The sequence below is a fragment of the Hemiscyllium ocellatum genome, chromosome 45 (genome assembly GCF_020745735.1).
Source record: "Hemiscyllium ocellatum isolate sHemOce1 chromosome 45, sHemOce1.pat.X.cur, whole genome shotgun sequence".
Lineage (NCBI taxonomy): Eukaryota > Metazoa > Chordata > Chondrichthyes > Orectolobiformes > Hemiscylliidae > Hemiscyllium > Hemiscyllium ocellatum.
The window spans coordinates 5,019,670-5,043,038 of NC_083445.1; the positions used below are offsets into that span (position 1 = coordinate 5,019,670).

Below are 23,369 nucleotides of genomic sequence, written 5' to 3' on the forward strand. Positions count from 1 at the left end.
AACTCTCATTTCTCTATTTTTCTAATTTATTGCTGGACTCTTTATTATTTAATTTTATCCTAAGACTTTGTACTCAAATATCCACACCCAGGTACATTGGTATTTAAGATAACGCCATAAGTGGTGATGTGTAAACATTTCACTGTAGTTGTGTGAGTGCGGGAGATGATAAAGCTAATATATTCATTCTCTCTTATTTAGTTATTCAAAAATGTTGGACACTTTCCAGAGGATCAATTACTCTGCGATTTCTTCAGTACACCTCTCCATGTCTGCCTCTCTCTCTCCTTCTCTCTCTCTCTCCCTCCTCCAAAATCAACCTGTCCACCTCCCAGCTATAGTTCCCCTCACACGGTGCAGTGCCAAACCACCACCTCCTCGCCGTTAAACCCGCGGGCGTTTCAGCCCTCCGTGTCCAGCAAAGGTAGAGAATCGTCAATCACGAGAAACATCCCCCCCCCCCCCGTGGGGGTGGAATTTAAAATGGTTTCAGGGACATTGGCAGTCAGTTCGTATCAAAGTGTCTGACCAAGGAAGGAGCTGATGACCAACAGCACCAGCCGGAAGGTCAGCTTTAGAAAGGCAAGGTAGGATCCTAGAATCCCAGCAGTGTGGATACAGGCCATTCTGCCCTCCGAAGAGTATCCCACCCAGACCCGTTCCTGTACATTTACCCCTGACTAATGCACCCAGCCTACACATCCCTGAACACTATGGGTAATTTTGCACGGCCAATCCGTCTGAGCTACATATCTTTGGGCGCAGACAGGTGGAGAATGTGCAAACTCCACCCAGACAGTAGCTCGAGGCTGGAATCGAACCCGGGTCCCCGGCGCAATGCTAACCACCGAGCTACCGTGCTGTGCCAGATTATTGTGGTTCTGTTCGCCGAGCTGGGAATTTGTGTTGCAGACGTTTCGTCCCCTGTCTAGGTGACATCCTCAGTGCTTGGGAGCCTCCTGTGAAGTGCTTCTGTGATCTTTCCTCCGGCATTTGTAGTGGTTTGAATCTGCCGCTTCCAGTTGTCAGTTGCTGTCCGCTGCAGTGGCCGGTATATTGGGTCCAGGTCGATGTGTTTGTTGATTGAATCTGTGGATGAGTGCCTTGCCTCTAGGAATTCCCTGGCTGTTCTCTGTTTGGCTTGTCTGATAATAGTAGTGTTGTCCCAGTCGAACTCATGTTACTTGTCATCTGTGTGTGTGGCTACTAAGAATAGCTGGTCATGTCGTTTCGTGGCTAATTGGTGTTCATGGATGCGGATCGTTAGCTGTCTTCCTGTTTGTCCTATGTAGTGTTTTGTGCAGTCCTTGCATGGGATTTTGTACACTACGTTGGTGTTGCTCATGCTGGGTATCGGGTCCTTTGTCCTGGTGAGTTGTTGTCTGAGCGTGGCTGTTGGTTTGTGTGCTGTTATGAGTCCTAGTGGCCGCAGTAGTCTGGCTGTCAGTTCGGAAATGCTCCTGATGTATGGGAGTGTGGCTAGTCCTTTGGGTTGTGGCATGTCCTCGTTCCGTTGTCTTTCCCTTAGGCATCTGTTGATGAAATTGCAAACGATCCGTATCCATGAACACCAACTAGTCACGAAACGACACGACCAGTTATCCTTAGTAGCCACACACGCAGATGACAAGCAACATGAGTTCGGGACAACACTAGACAGGGGATGAAACGTCTGCAACACAAATTCCCAGCTCGGTGAACAGAACCACAACAACGGGCAACCGAGCTACAAATCTTCTCCCAAACTTTGAGTGCCAGATTGTATTGCGTAGCAATTCAGGTCAAGATTAGAGTGGTGCTGGAAAAGCACAGCAGGTCAGGCAGCATCCGAGGAGCAGGAAAATCGACGTTTCGGGTGAAAGCCCTTCATCAGGAATCTGCTGTGCTCTTCCAGCACCACTCTAACCTTGACTCTGACCTTCAGCACCTGCAGTATTCACTCCTGCCCATCAACTCGGGGTCAACCGCAGACAAAACCCAACATCTCCAATTCCGATGCCAACCGAAATGCCGTCTTTTCTGCTGTTGTTGCAGTGATGCCCAGTTCACCCAGTCCACAGTGAACCCGTTCAATTCTCAGGTGCCATCTTTCACTGGGCTCACCTCGCCTCCACCGATGCTGATACCAGCTCCTGCGCTCTCCCCTCCTCCACCTTACCTTCCACCATGATCCAACCCTGAGCTTGGTCTCTCTGAGGCTGACGCTGTCACCTGGTGACCAGGCTCTTTCGCTGGAGGTTAACGCAAGAAGAAAAAAGCAAAGAGACAAGAAATAAGGGAAGAACAGAGAACAAGCAGGAAAGCTGATGGAATAGACAAGCCCTGCGTTCAGGAACTCCGTCTTCCTGGCATTGGAGGACCGCAGAGATCTCTGAGTTCTCCAGCACCAGAAACACGCCCTGCTGTCCAATTCTGAGGGAGGGTCACCGCCCCCGCAACGTTAACTCTGATTTCTCTCCACAGGTGCTGTCAGACCTGCCGAGATTTCTGTTTTTATGACTTTGGTTGGATATTGACTTGGGAACTGAGGAGAATTCTCTGTACTTCGCTGAGATAGTCCCACAAGATCTCTCGCATCTCCACGAAAAGTTGGAAGTGGTCTCGATTGGATGGAAGACCGGGCCTGTGCCAGTGAAGCGCTCACTCTGTGCTGAGCTGTCGGGGTCAGCTGGGATTCTCTTACAAAGTTCAATTCCATGTTTCTCTCTCTCTGAAGCAACAGCACCAGCCACGCAAAAGAGACTGATGCACATTGTTCCTTTAAGAAGTTCAGCAGTTGAGCATTTTTTCTTTGTTGATGTACTTCATTCTGCCACGAGAGGGTAGTATAGCACACCGTTGAGAGAGAGAGAGCGAGGCAGAAAAGAGAGTGGGACACTGTCATTGTCACTTACGTTAGAGGACATCAGTGTAGGGTCCATGTTCTAATCCTGGAATGAGAATCTGAGTTCAAATCCAGCCTCGGCAATTCGAGGATCTGAAGTTAGTTCCAAATAAATGGTATTAATGTGACCAGATTGTATGAAATCCACATTTCGACCTTGTACGTTTACCAGCGTCTGGGGTTAAGGGCTGAAAGGGGTTGGGGCCTGGTACCCAATGTCAGAGCGTGGGGTGGGCTGGGGATCAGACGCTGTTATTGGGTGGGGTGGGGATCAGACGCTGTTATTGGATGGGCTGGGGATCAGACGCTGTTATTGTGTGGGCTGGGGATCAGACGCTGTTATTGGATGGGGTGGGGATCAGACGCTGTTATTGGGTGGGGTGTGGATCAGACGCTGTTATTGGGTGGGGTGGTCTGGCTGCTGTCCACAGCTGGGACAGAGGAAGTGTTTCAGGGGTACCCTCAAGGCCTTACTGGGAGAGGTGCGGCGTTCCCACAGACACCTGGGAATCACCAGCCCAGGACTGACCAAAGTGGAGAAGGTGCAGCCGGGAAGGCGTTGATCTCCTGAGACTTGCTGTCGGCGAGGGGGAGGAGGGGAGCAGTGAAAGGGGTGCTCTGCCACACCAGCGCCCTACCCATCCCTTCCCATGATCACCTCCTGGCCCAAATGTACCAGAGCCTGTGGTAACCGCATCGGTCTGTACAGCCCCCTACAGACTCACCCTGAGAGTGGGAGAGAGTCGTCCTCATCTACGAGGGACTGCCAATGAATGGATGAACTGGGGGGGGGAGGGGGAGAGAACATGAAGAAGGATCTGCATTTATCTAGCACCTTAGGATGCCTCAAAGCGGTGTGAGTCGAGAGTGTGTTGCTGGAAAAGCACAGCAGGTTGGGCAGCATCCGAGGAGCAGGCGTTTCCAGCTGTTATTGGATGGGGTGGGGATCAGACGCTGTTATTGGGTGGGGTGGGGATCAGTCGCTGTTATTGGGTTCCCTTCGTCAGGAATTCCTGGTGAAGGTCTATGCCCAAAAAGTCGATCCTCCTGCCCCTCGGACGCTGCCCGACCTGCTGCGCTTTTCCAGCACCACACTCTCGACTCTGATCTCCAGCATCTGCAGACCTCAATTTCTCCTCAAAGCAGTGTAAGTGTGGCAGATGATAAAGTTTAGTCACTGCTGACTCAGGGGTGGGGGAGAGGGTGGAGGGGAGATGCGGGGGGGGGACAAGTTCTTGTTTCTTTTTTTAATTCACTCCCAGGTTGAGGACATCCCTGGTCAGGACACCATTTCCTGCCCATCCCTAATTACCCTGAGAGCAACTAGGAATCAGAGAATTATACAACACGGAAACAGGCCGTTTGGCCCAACCTGACCATAATCCCAAACTAAACTAGTCCCTCCTGGCCCATATCCCCCTAAACATTTCCTAACCGTGTCCTTATTCAAATGTCTTTTAAACCTTAAAACCACATCCACCACTTCCTCAGGAAGTACATTCCACATACGAACCACCCAAAATATTTGCCCCTTGTATCATTTTTAAACCTCTCTCCTCAAAAATACACCCCCTCTTCTTGAAATTCCCCCCATCCAAGGGAAAAGACGCCTGCCATTCACCTTATCTATACTCCCCCATGAGTCAACCACGTTGCATTGGGTCTGGAGTCATATGTAGGCCAGACCGGGTAAATTCGGCAGATTTTCCCCCCACCTCAGAGTGCAGCAGATGGGGTTTGACCACAATGGACGATGGTCACCATTAAAGCCAACTCTTTTGGCTGTCCTGAAGTCAACCTACCACGATGGGGATTGAACTCAAGATGGTGGGACATTTTGCCTGGGGTTGATGAGACGCCAGTCCAGACACACCACGGTCACGTCACGATAGCTGAGCTTCATGAGGGCAACGCCAAACTCTTTGACAACAAGTCGCTTTTTTCTTTCCCCCTTTTTTTTTGAAAGCGCCCCCTTGCACCGTGGAGATTAGTTTTAATTTCTGGAGAAAATGAGGCTTTCCCAGAGCGTGCTATCCTGTTTGGAAGGCAAATTATTTCTGATGTGCAATGTTTGTGGTTTCGTGGGAGGGGGAAGGCGCTTCTGAGCTGCAACTCATTGAAAAGAATCAGGAAGAGACTGTCTTTTATTTAAATAACTAGCGTGCTGTTGTTTGAGATGAATCACTCTGTTCTGGGAGCTGCAGTCTGAGAGGAACTTGCTGTCAGGACTACTACTCCCACAGTGCCTCACAGCTCTCATCGGTGAATCTTTAATCTCAGTTGGAAAGAGGAAGGACCGGCTGGTTCGAAAACAAGCTACTTTCTGGAGGAAACAGTCAAGACGGGAAATGCGCTGAACAGGTGGCAGGCTGGGGGGGGGTGGTTTGCGTTTTGAGTTTAATTCTGCTCCCTTCTGCCCGTGCGATCGCAGCTGGAGCCGCCTGGGTGATGGAGAACTGGCGACAGTGTGCCAACTGGCTGATCGAGTGCAAAGTGTTGCCCCCCAACCACAGGGTGACCTGGGCCAACGCTCAGGTCTGCGACTTGGCCTGGGCTCTGCGAGATGGCGTCCTCCTCTGTCAGCTCCTCAACAACCTCCGGCCTCACTCCATCAACCTCAAGGAGATCAACCTGCGGCCTCAGATGTCCCAGGTAGGTTCCGGCACCTTCCGTGGCGGCCGCGTCAGCCGGGGTAGATGTGGAAGCATTCAGACAGATCTCACCTCTTCCCTCTCTGTGCCCCCTGCCCTCCCCCCCGGTCTGACCACAAACAGTTGCTCTCGGTTACAGCGCTCGGTTCCTTCTGTAGTCCCTGGTTTGCGCTGGGATGGCTGGCTGTAAAAATAGGCTGAGACCACTCTGCCCCTCCCATCTGTCCAACTGTTCGCAGTCTCAACTCCTTTAGACCATTGGTTCCTCAGCCCTCACAAACCAATATCAACTGCAGTTTAGAAACTTTAATTTGATCCTTGATCCCTCGAGTGACCTGGCTTGAATTTTAAGGTTCTGCCAACCCACTCCCCCTCCTCCCAACCCACACAACCTTGTTCAGAACCCCTTCCCCAGCCCAGTTAGAGGAAGTTGTTTTCTGCACTGAATTCTTTCATTAACTTGAGCACTGCAATTAGATCACCTCTGTACTCGGGGGAATACAAGCCTTTTGTCTTTAGCATCTGCACTCAGAGGTTTAACCCTTTCCATTGCTGCTCAGGGGCCAGAGTGTTCATTGCACCTACTCTGAATGGCCTCAGTGCTATCCCTTTAACAATGGACAGAGAGCATTTCAGAGTGCAGTCACTGACCAGCCCACGATAGTCAGTCCTCACTGAGTTCCCTATGCTCAGTACTGAAGGCTGGGTGTGGGGTTAGGGAGGACAAAAACATTCCTACAGTGTGGAAACAGGCCATTTGGCCCATTGAGTTCACACTGACCCTCTGGAGAGCATCCCACTCTGTCCCATCCCATCCCTGTAACCCTGCATTTCCCCCTGGCTAACCCACCTAACCTGCACATCCCTAGATACTGTGGGCAATTTCCCATGGCCAATCCATCCTAACCTGCACATCTTTGGATGGGTGAGAGGGAACCGGAGCAAACCCACACAGACACGGGGAGAATGTACAAACTGCACACAGACAGTCGCCCGAGGGTGGGGTCAATCCCGGGTGGGTCCATGGTGCTGTGAGGCAGCAGTGCTAACCACTGATCCCCCACCCTCCCAGGTGAGAGCTGAGGAGATCACAGCCCACCAGGAATCCATATTTTGTCCTGGTTGAGATAGGGACAGGTTCCAGAAAGAAATATCTACATCGAGAGTTGTCCTTTCCTGTGGCATTTCCTGTGAGGTGATGTTGTCTTTCTCCTTGAAGGTGGCTTCGATTTTAATCCAGGGGACTGTGGTGAACCTCCGCCAACTTTAGCTCCTTTATCCATCATCACACAATCCTTTCTCCGTCGGGGTTGTGTGTTTGGTTTTTACCGACTTCACTCAGTTCCCTCAAATGCTTTGACTCTCTTCTCAAAATGGCCCTCCTTCTTCACAGAGAACAGGCTATTCCACTGCAGTAGTAATCACCAGTTTGCCCTATCCAGGCGTCTCTCTCTCTCTCTCTCTCTCTCGCTCTCTCTCTCTCCCGTATACACACACACACACACACACACCTGCGCACACACACGCACGGCCGCACACATGCACAGACACACACACATACGCACATGCTCTCACGCACGCACACACACACGCACACATGCACAGACACACACACATACAGACACGCCCAGACACACGCACACATGCACGGGCACACACATACACAGACACACACATGCACAGACACACATACAGACACGCGCACATGCACAGACACACGCACAGACACACACACATGCATGGGCACACACATGCACAGACACACACACATACAGACACACACTGACACACGCACACATGCACAGACACACACACATGCACAGACACACACACACATATGGACGGACACACACACATGCACAGACACACATACAGACACGCGCACATGCACAGACACACACACATACACACACATGCACGGGCACACACATGCACAGACACACACACCACATGCACAGACACACATACAGACACGCACACACACGCACACATGCACGGACACACGCACAGACACACATGCACACATACATGAATGCATGCCCACACAAACATAAACACACAAGTGCACACACACATACACAGCCGACACTCTCACTCACTTGAATAAACACGCACACGCACACAAATACACACACGTCCGCAATTATCATTAGCTGCAGCTCTGTCCACTAACGTCTGCTCCAACCCCTGGCCGCTCCCTCACAGAGGACACAAATGGTAACAACCTGCATTTGTATAGCGTCTTTTGATCATGGTAAAACATCCCAAGTGCTTCACGGGGGGATTGTCAATCAAAATGTGAAATTGAACCACGGGAGAAGACTTGATGGAGAGTCTCAAAGACAGAGAGAGAGATAGAGAGAGACTGCGATGTTTATGAAAGAGAGATTCAGAGCCCAGGGCCTATCCAGCCTGTGATGGATTTGATAAATCTGACAGAGATGCCCGGGGGCTGGAGTGGGAAGCATGCAGAGATCCCAGCAACTCGGGCAAGCTGCAGGATGATAGACAGCTGGGGAAAGGGGTCGGGGGAGGGAGAGAGGGCGGGTGAGGCTGTGGGGGGTTTTGCAAACGGAGGATATGAGAGTTGTCAGGATGGGAGCCCAGGGTGAAGGGACGGGGCTGGGGATTTTATAAAAAAGGGAGAGAGGGTGGGCTGACATGCAGACCCAGACTGGCACCTTCCAATCCAGGCTTGGTCAGGATGAAGGAAGGAGAGACGATCCCGGTTTGTGGGGGAGCTGAAAGTCTGATTTGAAGGGGGGGTATATGGGGGAGAGTGTGGGGCTGGTGGACAGACAGGAGATTTCCATCAACTAAACCCCACTGCCTCCTCCCCCCACGGTCCTGGGACATGAGCTGACTGAGCCTGGCTCCGTGATACCCTGTCCCACATCCTGTGATTTTCTGAGCAATCTGTCTCCCACAGAGAGAGAGAGAGAGAGAGAGGGGGGTGACTGTGCAGGGTATAGTTGGGAAAACCTGCTGGCGGGACACTTACACACAGAGTTCCCTGGAGTTCCCGGGAATAGTGACGGAGATTGGAAAGCTTAGAAGCGTGTGGGCCAAGTGTCAGGGAAATGGGGTGTGTGTGAATGGACGTTTTGTCGGGGTGGACCAATCATAGGAATTGAATTTATTGTCCCGTGTACCGAGACACAGTGAGAAGCTTTGTCTTGCGAGCAATACAGGCAGATCACAGAGTTAAGTCGCATAGATAAGTAAATAATAGGTAAACAGCATCAAAAACAAAAACCCAGCTACAGGTGAATGTTGAGAGTTTGTGAGCCCATTCAGTATTCTAACACCAGTCGGGTAGAAACTGTTTTGAAACCGGCTGGTGCATGTGTTCAGGCTTCTGTACCTTCTCCCCGATGGTAGAGGTTGTAGAAAAACATTGCCAGGGTGAGGTGGATCTTTGAGAATGCTGGTGGCCTTACCTTGACAGTGGGCCTGGTAGATGGGAGCTTTGCGACAGGAGGGATGTCATGCTTTCTTGAACGGGTAACGGATTGCCTTTTGCAGTAGTGCAGGGTCTGTCAGGGCTCATTGTAACAACACATGTGAGAGCAGGGAACTAACGGGGCACACCAATCTACACTTTTTTTTTAATTGCAAAAGTATTCATAAAAATATCTTAACATGCACTAACACAGCTGGCTTCTGTGTAGTAGCGTATGAAGAAACAAACACAGGAGTTTGATTCCAACTAGCAAACAAACCCCAAGGCATTTGTAACTTGTACGAGATTTTAATGACATGTGAGAGAGGAAGACACATTTTCACAGCACATTCATCTATGGCTCTCTGTTACTTTTGTCCCTGTAGCTTTAAGGGGATTGGAGGGGGCCTGACCTGGGTGAGGATACCCCTGACACTTACTGAAGCACTCATTATGGCGGTATTCACTCACTGAGCTGAATGATTTTAAACAGGATCAAAGCTTTCTTGTTGTAACCTTCAACAATATATGATTTCCTCATAGACCTTTTTGTTGGGTAACTTTATGGTGCATCTCTTTAAAGGACCAGGCAAGGTACCTCTGGAGTTCAGCACGCAGTAACTCACCATTGGCAAGCCCTTTGTATCTCATATACCCCAGTTTAAAACACTAGGCATTAAGCTATGGTGAAAAAATAGTTCAGTCACTATAGTGCCAGAGCATTTTCTCTCAGGAGGGAGAGATGATTGGTAGTGGTTTAACCTGAGGGTCAGGCAAGGAGAGGCTAGGAATCATAGAATTACCTACAGCTGTGGAAGCAGGTCATTCAGCCCATCAAGTCTACACCAACCCTCCAAAATGCAGCCCACCCAGACTGATCGACGCGTCCTATCCCTGTAACCCCACGTTCCCATGGCTGACCCTCCCAGCCTGCACAAAAAGGGGTATTTAGCACGGCCGATCTACCCTCACCTGCACATCTCGGTGGCTGTGGGAGGACACCGGGGCAGACCCGTGGAGAATGTGTAAACTCCACCCAGACTGCCGCCCAAGGCTGGAAGCCAACCTGGGCCCCTGGCGCTGCAAGGCAGCAGGGCTAACCACTGAGCCACTGCGGTGTGGAAGTCTCCCTGTACAAAAGAGGGAAGTGGATGAGCTGAGTTGAAAGAGACATGGTAACCTCAACTGGTGTGGGAATTGAACCCAGGCTGTTGGGTTGGGTGGTGCCAACCTGCTGGGACCAGCCAATGGAGTCAACTGTATCATAGAATCCCCACAGTGTGGAAACAGGCCCTTTGGCCCCACAAGTCTCTGAAGAGTATGCCACCCAGACCCCTTCCCCATTACCTTACATTTCTCCTGACTAACCTGCACACCCTTGACCACCATGGGACAATATCCCATGGCTAATTCACCTCATCCTTGGATTGTGGGAGGAAACCCACGCAGATAGGGAGAGAAAGTGCAAACTCCACACAGACAGTCGCCTGAGAGTGGGATCAAACCCAGTTCCCTGGTGCCGCGAGGCAGCAGTTCCAACCACTGAGCCACTGCGCCACCCTTACACTGTTGCTCACACCTATGCATTATCCAGTTTGTGAACTGTGATATTTCATAGGAAGGACAGTGATATGGTGAGGCTGTGATCCCACACTCCGGAGTTTATGTGGGGGACACAGGATGGTAAAAGGAAGTGTGGACTGGAGTTTCAGACGTGGGAAGGTTGGTCTGAACGCTGTTCTGGGATATTGAAACAGCACGTGTCAGATCGATGGTCCCTATTGGGGTTGTATGGTGTACCGTACAAAATGTGTGTCCAATGGGCAATCTCCCAAATCCAGCACCCTCAGACTGTCCTGGAATGTATGGATCTTCCTGGGTTCTGGATGGCCACCCATATCCTTCAAACAGGCAGCACAGTGACACTGCTGCCTCACAGCATCAGGGACCTGGGTTCAATTCTAGCCTTGGGGCGACTGTCTGTGTGGAGTTTGCATGTTCTCCCCGGGTCTGGGTGGGTTTCCTCCCACAGTCCAAAGATAGACAAGTTGGGGTGGATTGGTGGTGTTAAGTTACCTCATCGTGTCCAGGGAGGTGCAGGTTAGTTGGGGTAGCCGTGGGAAATGCAGGGTTTGGGTGGGATGCTCTTCAGAGGCTCAGTTTGCACTTGACAGGCCGAATGGCCTGCCTCCACACGGCAGGGATTCTTTAAGTAGCCGGTTTCTCATCATCGCCCCTGAAGAGAACCAGGAATGGTGCAATTCCGACATTCCTGCTGGAAAAACAGGCAGCACCGTGTCCAGAGAATGGGAGGGAGGTGGCAGAGAGCAAGAAATCTAATTGGCTTATGGCCTAGATGGCAGTCAAATCCTACTGTCCCCTTCCTTTGGAGTCCATTAGGAATTCCCTCTTCATTCCCGCATCCTGGGAATGGTGCTCCAGAGAAAATGGTTTGGAATCCTCCCCATACAAAAGAGGGAAGCTGATGGGCTGCATTGAAAGGGAACATGCGATGGTCTTCCTGGTTACTTGGTTAGCCTTGGATAACGTCCCACTTTGCTGCAGAGATGGGGGGGTGGGGATGGGAATGGGAAAGTCGGGTATCATCCTCACTTCATGTTCCACAGGCTGTGGGCTTGAGTCCTACCCCAGGCAACCTGAGTGTCGAAATCGAGGAGGTTAGTCTCAGTGCACTATCGAGGGAGTGCTACACTGTCAGGAGGTGCTGTGCTCAAACTGAGGTTCATCCTGGCCTTCCACTTAGATGTAAATGGTGGTGCTGTGTTATTTGAAGGGAAGTTGTTGGTGGAATCATAGAACATAGGACAGTACAGCACAGAGCAGGCCCGCGATGTTGCGCCGACCTGTGAACTGTTCTCAGCTCGTCCCCCTGCACTCTCCCAGAATCCAGGCCAGTGCTCACCCCTCAGATATTTTCTAAGCCAGCCATTCAGAGGTGTTACGACAAATCTCTGGAGCTGTTGAGACTTGAACTCATGTCTCCTGGCTCAGAGGCACCACAGACAGAGGGTTTGAACTGCTGAATGTTGTTGTCGGTTTGAATTGGAGGTGCCAGTGTTGGACTGGGCTGGACAAAGTCAGGAGCCACCCAACATCGGGATGGGGTCCAGTCAGTTTTGTTTGACACAGTTGGACTATAACCGATGTCATCTGCCTTCTGACTATGCCGTGCAAAGATTGGCTGCTATGTTTCCTCCACTACATTTCATCTCTGGTCAAGCAACTTGACGTGTCCTGGGAATGTGACAGGTCATATATAAATGAAGCACTTTTTAAAACCTGTGAGGCAGCAATGGTAGGGGGGATTGGAAAGACTTTGATTCTTACCTTTAGAAGGACAATAGGGACCACCAACTCAGTTATACACCAACTGGTCATGTGTGGGTTTGTTGAAGAGTGAGATATACCAACTTTTCCAAACTTCTAGATCTCTCATTGCATGTCCCTTTCAACACAGCTCACCCACCTCCTCTTTTACATAGGGAGAATTGCTGGCTTCAGACCTATCACCAGCACAACCAGCGTTCTGCTGATGGAACATCACCCTTTAGGAACGGGATGTAAAGCCTGTTGGCTGTCTCAACAGACCTGTGCTGGTGAACACATTGCAACACTGTTCTTGCCAATGCGGAGTCTGCCAATCTCATTTCCAACCGTGAGGGCTATGGGAAAGAGAGGTCGCTATCGGAACGATGTCGGGAAATTTGAAAGGGTTCAGAAAAAGATTTACAAGGATTGGAGGGTTTGAGCTACAGGGAGAGGCTGAACAGGCTGGGGCTGTTTTCCCTGGAGCGTCGGAGGCTGAGGGGTGACCTTATAGGGGTTTACAGAATCCTGAGGGGCATGGTCAAGGTCTTTTCTGCAGGGTAGGGGAGTCCAAAACTAGAGGGTATGAGTTTAAAGTGACAGGGGAAAGATTTAAAAGGGTTCTGAGGGGCAAACTTTTCACGCAGAGGGTGGTACGTGTCAGAGGAAGTGATGGGGTCTGGTACAACAGCAATATTTAAAGGGCATCTCAATGAGTATACGAATAGGAAGGGTTTAGAGAGATATAGGCCAAATGCTGGCAAATGGGACCAGATTAAGTTAGGGTATCTGGTCAGCATGGATGAGTTGGACCGAAGGGTCTGTTTCCATGCTGTACGTCTCTCTGACTCTCAGTCATCCTGAGGGTCACCCTGTCATCTTGTAACAGAGGTATAATCGTGTCTCACTCTGCTGTGAAACTTCCATTCCCTGGTGCCATAACTTTACGAAATCTCCGCGGTCCTTCAATTCCGGCCTCATGTGGATCCCTTATTTGAATCTTCCCAGCATTGTCATCATTGTCTGAACCCTTCTTAAGCCCCAACCCCCCAGCACCCTGGACGATGCTTCTTATGCCTGACACATGGTGTTATGTTTGATGTGATTATATTCTTGTGAGGCACCTTTTGGTCAAGTGAAAAGTGCTACAAGAATGCAGGTTACGATTTTGGTCTGTTAGATGGGAAGGGATTGTACATAGGCTTTGAGGACGATGAAACAACTCCCCAGTAGACATTACTGTGACGTTGTTAACTGGATTCCAATGGAGAATCCAAATCACAAACTCTTTTCCTGATAGTTGAGGAGGTCTTTCATCTCTCAGAAGATAGTGAACCTGTGGAACTGTCCAGGCTAGATCCTTCGGTACATCCTGGGCTGATGGATTTTTAATCAGAAAAGAATCAAAAAAGTTAAAAATCTTGAATTAATAATTGACTGAATAGCTATTGTTGGGGGGAAAGTCGCCATTGGTCTCAGTAATGACTTTCAAGGGAAACAAATCCACCATCCATACCAGGTCTGGCCTACATGTGACTCCAGACGCACAGCAATGGGGGTGACTCACATCCACCTTCTGAAATGGCCAAGCAAGCTACTGAACTCAAGGGCAATAAATGCTCACCCAGTCAGCGATACCCACATCCCACCAGTCATTTTAAAACAGAGAGATAGCTAGCAACCAACCTGTTCCCAGATGTCAAGACACACCTTCTGGAGAAGGTCAGACTTGAACCCAGCTCAGAGGCTGGGACACTGCCACTGGCACCAGAAATGCCTGCTGAAGATAGTTAGAATCCCTCCAGTGTGGAAGCAGGTGATTTGGTCCATCAAGTTCAAATTGTGAACAGCATCCCACTATAACCCACTTAACCTGCACCTCCCTGGACAATTTAGCACAACCAATCCGCCCTAACCTGCACATCTTTGGACTGTGGGAGGAAACTGGAGCACCCGGAGGAAACACACACAGGCACAAGGCGAATGTGCAAACTCCACATGGACAGATGCCCAAGTCCCTGGGTCCTCGGTGCTGTGAGGCAGCAGTACTGCCCACTGAACCATCACGTATTTATCCTTCACGTGAATAGTACAATGAACATACATTAACAGGAGTACTAGACAGAGAGGTATGGACTACCATGATGGCGGGCTCCCTGGCAGCACTAACTATGAACAGTAGCAACAACATTGTGGCAAGTTATTTAACCTCAGATGGTGCCTCACGCTGTGATTACAGAAGTTGAGATCCTAAATGAAAGTGAAGCATACAAAGGGGTACAATCTGGAACAGAACTCTTCCCTTGCAAGAATTGGGGAACTTGTTCATGTTCCACCAACATAAGTTCATTGTATTTGCATGAGGAACTACAAGAGTCAACCCTTCTCAAAATAAAGCTCAAGATACTGACAGGATCTGTGTAATCAAGTCGATCAGACTGAAATTCCGGGGTGGATTGTAGGGAGCCACCAGCGGGGTTATTACGTGTCACGGAAGAAAATGGCAAGAAATCATTAAGGTGTGGGTCAGGTTTACGATGACAGTGAAGTGAACCTGGTTACTGGTGAGGGAGTGACGCTGGGAGTCGGAAGGTGTGGGATATGGGGTTTCCGACTCTACCCCCTCCTTGCACATCCACCCTCTTCTCAATGCACCATTGTCATCCCCATCAGAGAGAGAGAGACATAAGGGTTCAGGTACCTAACTCTTCGACGTTTGCGTCACTGGTAGGCGGGGTGGTTAAGAAGGTAAAAACAATGACTGCAGATGCTGGAAACCAGACCCTGGATCAGTGGTGCTGGAAGAGCACAGCAGTTCAGGCAGCATCCAAAGTGCAGCGAAATCGACGTTTCGGGCAAAAGCCCTTCATCAGGAATAAAGGCAGAGAGCCTGAAGCGTGGAGAGATAAGCTAGAGGAGGGTGGGGGTGGGGAGAAAGTAGCATAGAGTACAATGGGTGAGTGGGGGAGGGGATGAAGGTGATAGGTCAGGGAGGAGAGGGTGGAGTGGATAGGTGGAAAAGGAGCTAGGCAGGTCGGACAAGTCCGGACAAGTCATGGGGACAGTGCTGAGCTGGAAGTTAGGAACTAGGGTAAAGTGGGGGAAGGGGACCGGACAAGTCATGGGGACAGTGCTGAGCTGGAAGTTTGGAACTAGGGTAAAGTGGGGGAAGGGGACTGGACAAGTCATGGGGACAGTGCTGAGTTGGAAGTTTTAGCACGCTTGCCTCTGAGTAAAGGAGTTGGGATGTCATGTTGAGGTTGTACAGGACATTGGTGAGGCCTCTTCTGGAGTACAGTTTCCAGTTTCTGGTCACCCTGTTGCCTCCCTGAATCTCTTCCTTCTCCCTTCTTAAAGCCATCCCTTCGAATCCACTTCGGGGACCACAACCCGCTGGAACACATAACTCAGGGCCCTGGATGTCTTCAGCTGCACAAGCTTCCAGCGAACTTTATAAAAGTGCTACACCAATCAGAGTTGTTGTTGTAAGCTCTGGAGTTGGAGAAGCTGCAGCAGCCCTGGAGCTGAATACCATGAACTCCGGGCTCTCAGAGGAAGTTCTGACAGGCTGTGGTTTCGGTAAAACTGAGAATCTTAAACGATTGCCTCAGGGTGAAAGATGCTGGAAGTTGGAGTTGAGATTAAATGCCACCACTTGGATCCTCTCCAGAGTTCATAGAATGAGTAACAACGGCCATCCCAGAAACAAGCAATAAAGAAGTCTTTGATGAACTTAATCTTTTCAAGGGCCTGACTGAATGAGGGTGTTATGACTCTTGCAAGTCACTTTCTTGGGGATTCATTCGATTCCAATTGCACTGAACTGTGAGCTACAGTCCAACCCTGGAGTACTGGGTGCAGCTTTGGCCTCCTTACTTGGGAAAGGATGTACTGGCACTGGAGGAAGGCAGAGGAGGTTCACTAGGTTGGTTCTGGAGTTGAGGGGGGTTGGTTTATGAGGAGAGACTGAGTAGACTGGGATTATATTCATTGGAATTTAGAAGAATGGGGGGGGTGGGGGTATCTTATAGAAGCATTCTAAGTTATGAAAGGATTCGATAAGATAGAAGCAGGGAGGACGTTTCCACTGGGTGGGTGGAACTACAACTAGGGGGCATAGCGTCAAAATTAGAGGGAGCAGGTTTAGGACTGAGCTGAGGAGGAACGTCTTCACCCAGAGGGTTGTGAATCTGTGGAATTCCCAGGGAAGCAAACGAGGCTTCCTCATCAAATGGTTTTAAAGCTAAGATTATTTTTTTTTTGAACAGTGAAGGAGTTGAGAGTTATGGTGAGGGGGCGGGTAAATGGAGCTGAGGCCATGATCTTATTGAACGGGGGAGCAGGGTGGAAGGGCCAGACGGCCTACTCCTGCTCCTGGTTCCTGTGTTCTAACCCAACCTCGGGAAATGTGGATTTATCTGTCTCAGTGCATGGCCTTTCTCTTGGGTGATCAGCTGTGGCTCATTGAGTGGGTGGGGAATGACAAAACTCTGCATTTTTACAGCAGTTTTCAACTGGGTAACTCCACGCAATGAGGCACCTTCTAAAATTGCAATAGTTGTTGCAAAGTGGCAGCAAATTTGCATGAATCAAATTTCCACAAACTGTAAAATGCTACTGGGCAGATTGTTTGTTCCTCTTCTGGGACAAATATTAGCCAGGAGAGCGGGGAGGGCTGAGACAGTGCCTTGGAATCTATCACATCCACACGATGGATATGGATCAGCCAATAAACTGCATCTTGTTTAGAATCATAGACTCCTTACAGTGTGGTAGCAGGCCGTTCAGCCCATTGAGTCCACACTAATCCAGTGACGGGTCGCTCCCCTACCCTATCCCTGTAACCCTGCATTTCCCATGGCTAAGCCACCCAGCCTGCAAATCTTTGGACTGTGGGAGGAAACCGGAGCACCCGGAGGAAACCCACGCAGATATGGGAAGGATGCGCAAACTCCAGGGGCGGCACGGTGGCTCAGTGGCTCAGTGGTTAGCACTGCTGCCTCACAGCACTAGGGACCAAGGTTCGATTCCTGCTTCGGGTGATTGTCAGTGTGGAGTTTGCACATTCTCCCCGTGTCTGTGTGGGTTTCTTCCCACAATCACAAAAATTAAATTAGATTCTCTAAGGTGTGGAAACAGGCCCAACAAGTCCACATTGCCCCTCCGAAGAGGCCCCACCCAGACCCATTCCCATACCCTATATTTACCCCTGACTAACGCACCTACCACTGTGGGCAATTTAGCACGGCCAATTCACCTGACCTACACATCTTTGGATTGTGGGAAGAAACCGGAGCACCCGGAGGAAACCCACGCAGACACGGGGAGAATGTGCAAACTCCACAAAGACAGGCAGGAATTGAACCCAGGACCCTGGTGCTGTGAGGCATTGCTCACTACTGAGCCATCGTGCCACCCACATGTGCAGACCAGGTGAATTGGCCATGCTAAATTGCACATTGTGTTAGGTGTATTAGAGCTGAAAATGTGTTGCTGGTTAAAGCGCAACAGGTCAGGCAGCATCCAAGGAACAGGAAATTCGACGTTTCGGGCAAAAGCCCTTCATCATACTGTTAGGTGTATTAGTCAGGGGTAAACATAGGGTAAGGTAATAGGTCTGGGTGGGTTACTCTTCGGAGGGTCGGTGTGGACTTGGGCCAAAGGGCCTGTTTCCACACTGTAGGGAATCTAGTCTAATCCACACAGGCAGTTGCCCAAGGCTGGAAACGAACCTGGGTCCGTAGTGCTGTGAGGCAGCAGTGCTAACCACTGAACCACTAAATTTAAGGCAAGTTTTCTATTTAACACACTTTAGTGGTTTTACTTTCCCATTGTAAACCCAGTAGATAAAGACAGGGACAGAGGGAGGTGGAAGTGAACTACCCCCCACCACAAACTGGCATTAGTCAGTATCAGAGTGACAGACAGCAAGGGTCACAAAGTTAAACAAAGAACTGCGGACGCTGGGAATCGGAAAAAAAGACAGAAATTGCTGGAGAAACTCAGCAGGCCTGGCAGCACCTGTGCAGAGAGAAAGCAGAGTTAACGTTTCAAGTCCCGCTCGGAGGAAGAGTCATCGACCTCTGCTTTCTCGCTCTCTGCTCCGACTCGCTGAGTTTCTCCAGCAATTTCTGTTTTGGTTTCAACGACCGATGTCAAGAGCAAAATTGCTCTGTAACCTGTGCTGTGCCCAACCCCCTCCCCCCACCCCCACCTCCCCTCCCCCCCCCATTGCTCTCTTGTCATTCATATTCGCTGAGGAGGTGAAGATGCATGACTTCCTGTGTGGTATCTAAAAGCCAACAGTCCCCCATACTCAGGCCCAGTTACCTCATTTCAGTGTGGGAATTCACATTGAACTTCATAAAGAACAAAGCTGCCCTTTGCGAACAAACCACAACCTTTGGTTTGGGCTGCTCTGCTGGTCAGTGACTCATTCTGAGCATATTACTAATAATGAGCCAACTACGGCACATATTGCTAAGTAGCCCATCACAATCCCCCATTATAAAACTGAAACACAGCTGACCAGGATCAACTTTCTCTGTCAGAGCTGTAAATCTCTCACTGACAGTGTAGGTCTTAGGTCATCGAGATGTACAGCACGGAAACAGACCCTTCGGTCCAACCCGTCCATGCCGACCAGATATGGCAACCCAATCTAGTCCCACCTGCCAGCACCCGGCCCATATCCCTCCAAACCCTTCCTATTCATATATCCATCCAAATGCCTCTTAAATGTTGCAATTGTACCAGCCTCCACCACTTCCTCTGGCAGCTCATTCCATACACGTACCACCCTCTGTCGGAAAACGTTGCCCCTTAGGTCTCTTTTAAATCTTTCCCCTCTCACCCTAAACCTATGCCCTCTAGTTCTGGACTCCACCACCCCAGGGAAAAGACTTTGTCTATTTACCCTATCTATGCCCCTCATGATTTTATCAACCTCTATAAGGTCATCCTTCAGCCTCCGACGCTCCAGGGAAAACACCCCTAGCCTGTAGGTGTTCAAAGTTTGTGAGAAGATTCGTAGCTCAGGTGCTCGTTGTTGTGGTTGTGTTCACCGAGCTGGGAGTTTGTGTCGCAGACGTTTCGTCCCCTTCACAGCGCTTCACAGGAGGCTCCCAAGCACTGAGGATGTCACCTAGACAGGGGATGAAACGTCTGCAACACAAATTCCCAGCTCGGCGAACAGAACCAAACAACCCTACTCTATTCAAACTCTCCCTATAGCTCAAATCCTTGACAAGATAAATAGAAGAGTTACTTTCTAAAATCTGAGGATGGTCGCATGCTGGGGCCATAATGGAGCTATTGACTTAATTGAACATAAGAACATAAGAACAGGAGTAGGCCGTCTGGCCCCTCAAGCCCGCTCCACCATTCAATAAGGTCAGGGCTGACTGTTTTCAAGGACTCAGCTCCACTTACCCGCCCTCTCACCCTTAATTCCTTTTACTGATCAAATAAAAATCTGGTCTCCGTACTTGAGAAAGGATGCAGTGGTGCTGGACAGGGTGATGGGTGAAAGTGAGGACTGCAGATGCTGGACATCAGAGTCGAGAGTGTGGTGCTGGAAAAGCACAGCAGGTCAGGCCGCATCTGAGGGAGCAGGAGAATCGGCGTTTCGGTCATTGCGTCTCGGACGTTTTAGGAATGTCTGGAAGGGGTGCAGAGGAGGTTTGGTTGGAGAATTGTGAGGAGAGGCTGAACTGGAACTATACACATTGGAATTTAGAAGAGTTGGGGGAGGGGGAGTGAATTCTCACAGAAACATATAAAATTAGGAAGGGAATAGATCAGATGGAAGCAGGGAGGTTTATTCCACTGGGGGGAATGGAACTAGAACGAGGGGGCTTAGTCTCAAAATAAGTGGGGGGGGAGCGGGGGAGCAGGTTTAGGACGGAGCTGAGGAGGAATTTCTTCACCCAGAGAGATGGAAACCTGTGGAATTCCCTGCCCAGAGAAGCAGTTGAGTCTACCTCGTTGAGTCTACCTCGTTGAGTGTCTTTAAGGCAAAGATAGATAATTGGGGCAATAAATCTCGATCAAAGATGAAGGATAGAATTGAAAAGCTGACGTTAAACTTGTGTAAACCCTTGGTTTGAGCAGACTGAGATATTGAGTGCCATACTTGTCTCCATGTTACCAAAAGAGGAGATAGATGCATTGTAAAAAAAAGATTGATAATGGTGACACCTGAAATGAGGTATTGCCAACAGCAAGGCTGACCCAGAGTGGGCCTGTTTCATCCCCTCTAGAGAGAGAAAAAAAACAGAAGTTGATGAAATCTGATGAAAGTCCTTAATTTAAAAAAAACTCATGGGGTGTGGACATCAAAGGCCAGGCCAGCATTTATTGCCCATCCCTAATTGCCCAGAGAGCAGTTAAGAGTCAACCGCATTGGTGTGGGTCTGAAGTCACATGTAGGCCAGACTGAGTAAGGACGGCTGGTTCTTCCTCCCTCGGGGATTAGATTAGATTAGACTTACAGTGTGGAAACAGGCCCTTCGGCCCAACAAGTCCACACCGACCCGCCGGAGCGCAACCCACCCATACCCCTACATTTATCCCTTACCTAACACTACGGGCAATTTAGCTTGGCCAATTCACCTGACCCGCACATCTTTGGACTGTGGGAGGAAACCGGAGCACCCGGAGGAAACCCACGCAGACACGGGGAGAACGTGCAAACTCCACACAGTCAGTCGCCTGAGTCGGGAATTGAACCCGGGTCTACAGGCGCTGTGAGGCAGCAGTGCTAACCACTGTGCCACCGTGCCGCCCATTAGTGAACCAGATGGGGTTTTTAACAACAATTGACAGTGGGCATTATTAGACTGGATTTTAATTACAGATTTTTAAAACAAAGAAAATAGGAGACATTCGGCCCTTCAAACCTACTCCATTATTTAATATGATCATGGCTGACCATCCAGTTCCCTCTCCATTCCTTTTAACCTCCAAGATCGTGATCTAACCCCTTTCGGTGAAATCGGATCTTATCATTGACCACGGAATTGAGCCCAGTGTCCTGAACATTAGTGTCATCGCCACTACACCGCTGTCTCTCCTTAATTGAGGAAGGGGGTCAGTAGGAGAGATGTAACTATGGGGCAGCCTAGGACCGGGGCCTTAAATATCAGGTGGTCACTAGTAAATCCAATAGGAGGGTCACAGGAGAAAGATGCCTACCCAGGAGCTGCTACGAGTGTGGTACCACAGGGAATGGTTCAGGTGAATAACAGAGACGTGTTGAAGGGGAAGTTGGATAATCTCAAGAGGGAGAAAGGTCAAGCGGGTGAAATAACTGCACAAAGGCTGGGATTCTGTCACCAAACCACGCTTTCTTTACTTGTGCAGAGTGCACTGGTTCAGGCCAGCTTGGAGTCAGTCCCCTGGAAACTCCTGCTTATACAGTCGGCTCTGCGATAGCTCAGTTCTGATGTGACCTTGAAAGAAAGTCATCCCGAGAGCCCGCAGCGTTTAAACCGATGGGGCCGGAATCGCGTTAGAGCCAACACACACCTCTTGAAAGTTCACTTGTTAGACACAGCGTTCCCACATCGCCGGCCGCGTGACAGTGAATTCACGTTCATGAAACCCACGCTGGAGCAGAGCGACCTGGATTGGACAGCCATGGCTTCCCTGACAGGTCCAGGCTAGCAACTGCAGCCAGCGACCGCATAGTCAATAAGACCTAGCTGGTTCTGATCATTGCAGGGTGAGATGAAGCAAGGTTAGAGGAAGCTCATGTGGAGCCTTAACACAAATGGTACGGTCCTTCTGCCGTAACCGCTCTGTCTACAGTTGGATCAGAAATCACAGGAAAAGCTTTAGAACTATAAATCCATGACTGTCTATTCCACACGGGGTCCACGTCAGGCTGGATTTCAAACAGGTGAGGGAGCGCCTGCCTGCTGGATGAAATTAACTGCCACTCAGGCACTTGACTGGACGGCAGAGGGTCTTCTCCTGGATCCTGGTGGGGCAGGGGGGAGGGATGGGAAGGGAGTGCAGAGTTTGTGTCCACCAATCAGAAAGAAGCTGAAAGCTTTATGGAAAGGCAGCACCCCTGAGGGGAATGGGGTTAGACTCAGCACCCAGGATCCCAGGCCAGGGGGGGTGACACAGGGAGGGGTCCTATCCTGAAAGGGTTAATATCAAAGGCTGCTTCAGGCTCCTCCCAGTCTGATGATGGTCATACGTCCCTGGGTGAGAGATCTGGAATCCAGATGGAGATCCAGGTGAGATCAGATGTGTCATTTCCAGCTCCAAGTAATCATAGGTCCTACACATGATCAACCAACTATAAGCTGATACAAATGACTCACCAATGTTTAGACTCACCAGTCATTCAGCCCTGAACCACTACTGATCAGAAAGTCCCTTTGACCCAATAGAGCAATGTGGCAGCTCTCTACCCTAACAATGAGCTTGTTGGAGTAGTTTTCACAACACATATGGCAGGAGGCTGTATGCTGTAGGAGGGTTGGGTTGGATCATGAATCAGCAAAGACCATCTTGACTGAGCACCCTCATCTGTGATTGAGGTTTTTCGATGATGGACTTCTCCAGGAGACCAGGAGCAAGCCTACGTAACTAGCCTGTACACTCCTTGGGTGGGTATTGGGGAGTGGGGGTTAATATCAATGGTAAAGGGATGGGGGCCTTAAGAGGCAACTGATTTCCCATTTTAAAGGTCTCAATTGGGGGTTGGATGGGAAGCGTTCCCATCTGGGTTTTAGTTGGGTCAGGGACAGAAACCCCCTGGGTCCCCATCCTCTGCACTGTGGCCTGATTAAACTCCCCAAACTGGACACATCAAATGATCATCGAATTCCTCATTAAAGCTCATTTATATCCAGCCCTTGCATTCCTGCCCCCTTACACGGACACATGCACACATATATGTTCATTCACATGGTCACGCATATGCAGACAGACACATATGCATATGCAGACATAGACACACAAGAACATAGCAACATTCACACACACACACACACACACACACACACACACACACACACACACACACACACACACACACTCTTGCATTCAC

The 23,369-nt window shown here is 49.9% G+C and overlaps 1 protein-coding gene across 1 annotated transcript in view; it reads left to right on the forward strand.

Moving 5' to 3' along the window:
• The first annotated feature begins 5,083 nt into the window (after window positions 1–5,083).
• The window catches only part of LOC132836055 (proto-oncogene vav-like), a 137,685-nt gene continuing 119,399 nt past the window's right edge, over window positions 5,084–23,369 (forward strand). Inside the window, exon 1 of the mRNA XM_060855296.1 lies at window positions 5,084–5,536. Coding sequence (XP_060711279.1) covers window positions 5,333–5,536 — 204 coding nt within the window. The 5' untranslated portion in view covers window positions 5,084–5,332. The remainder of the gene's footprint in view (window positions 5,537–23,369) is intronic.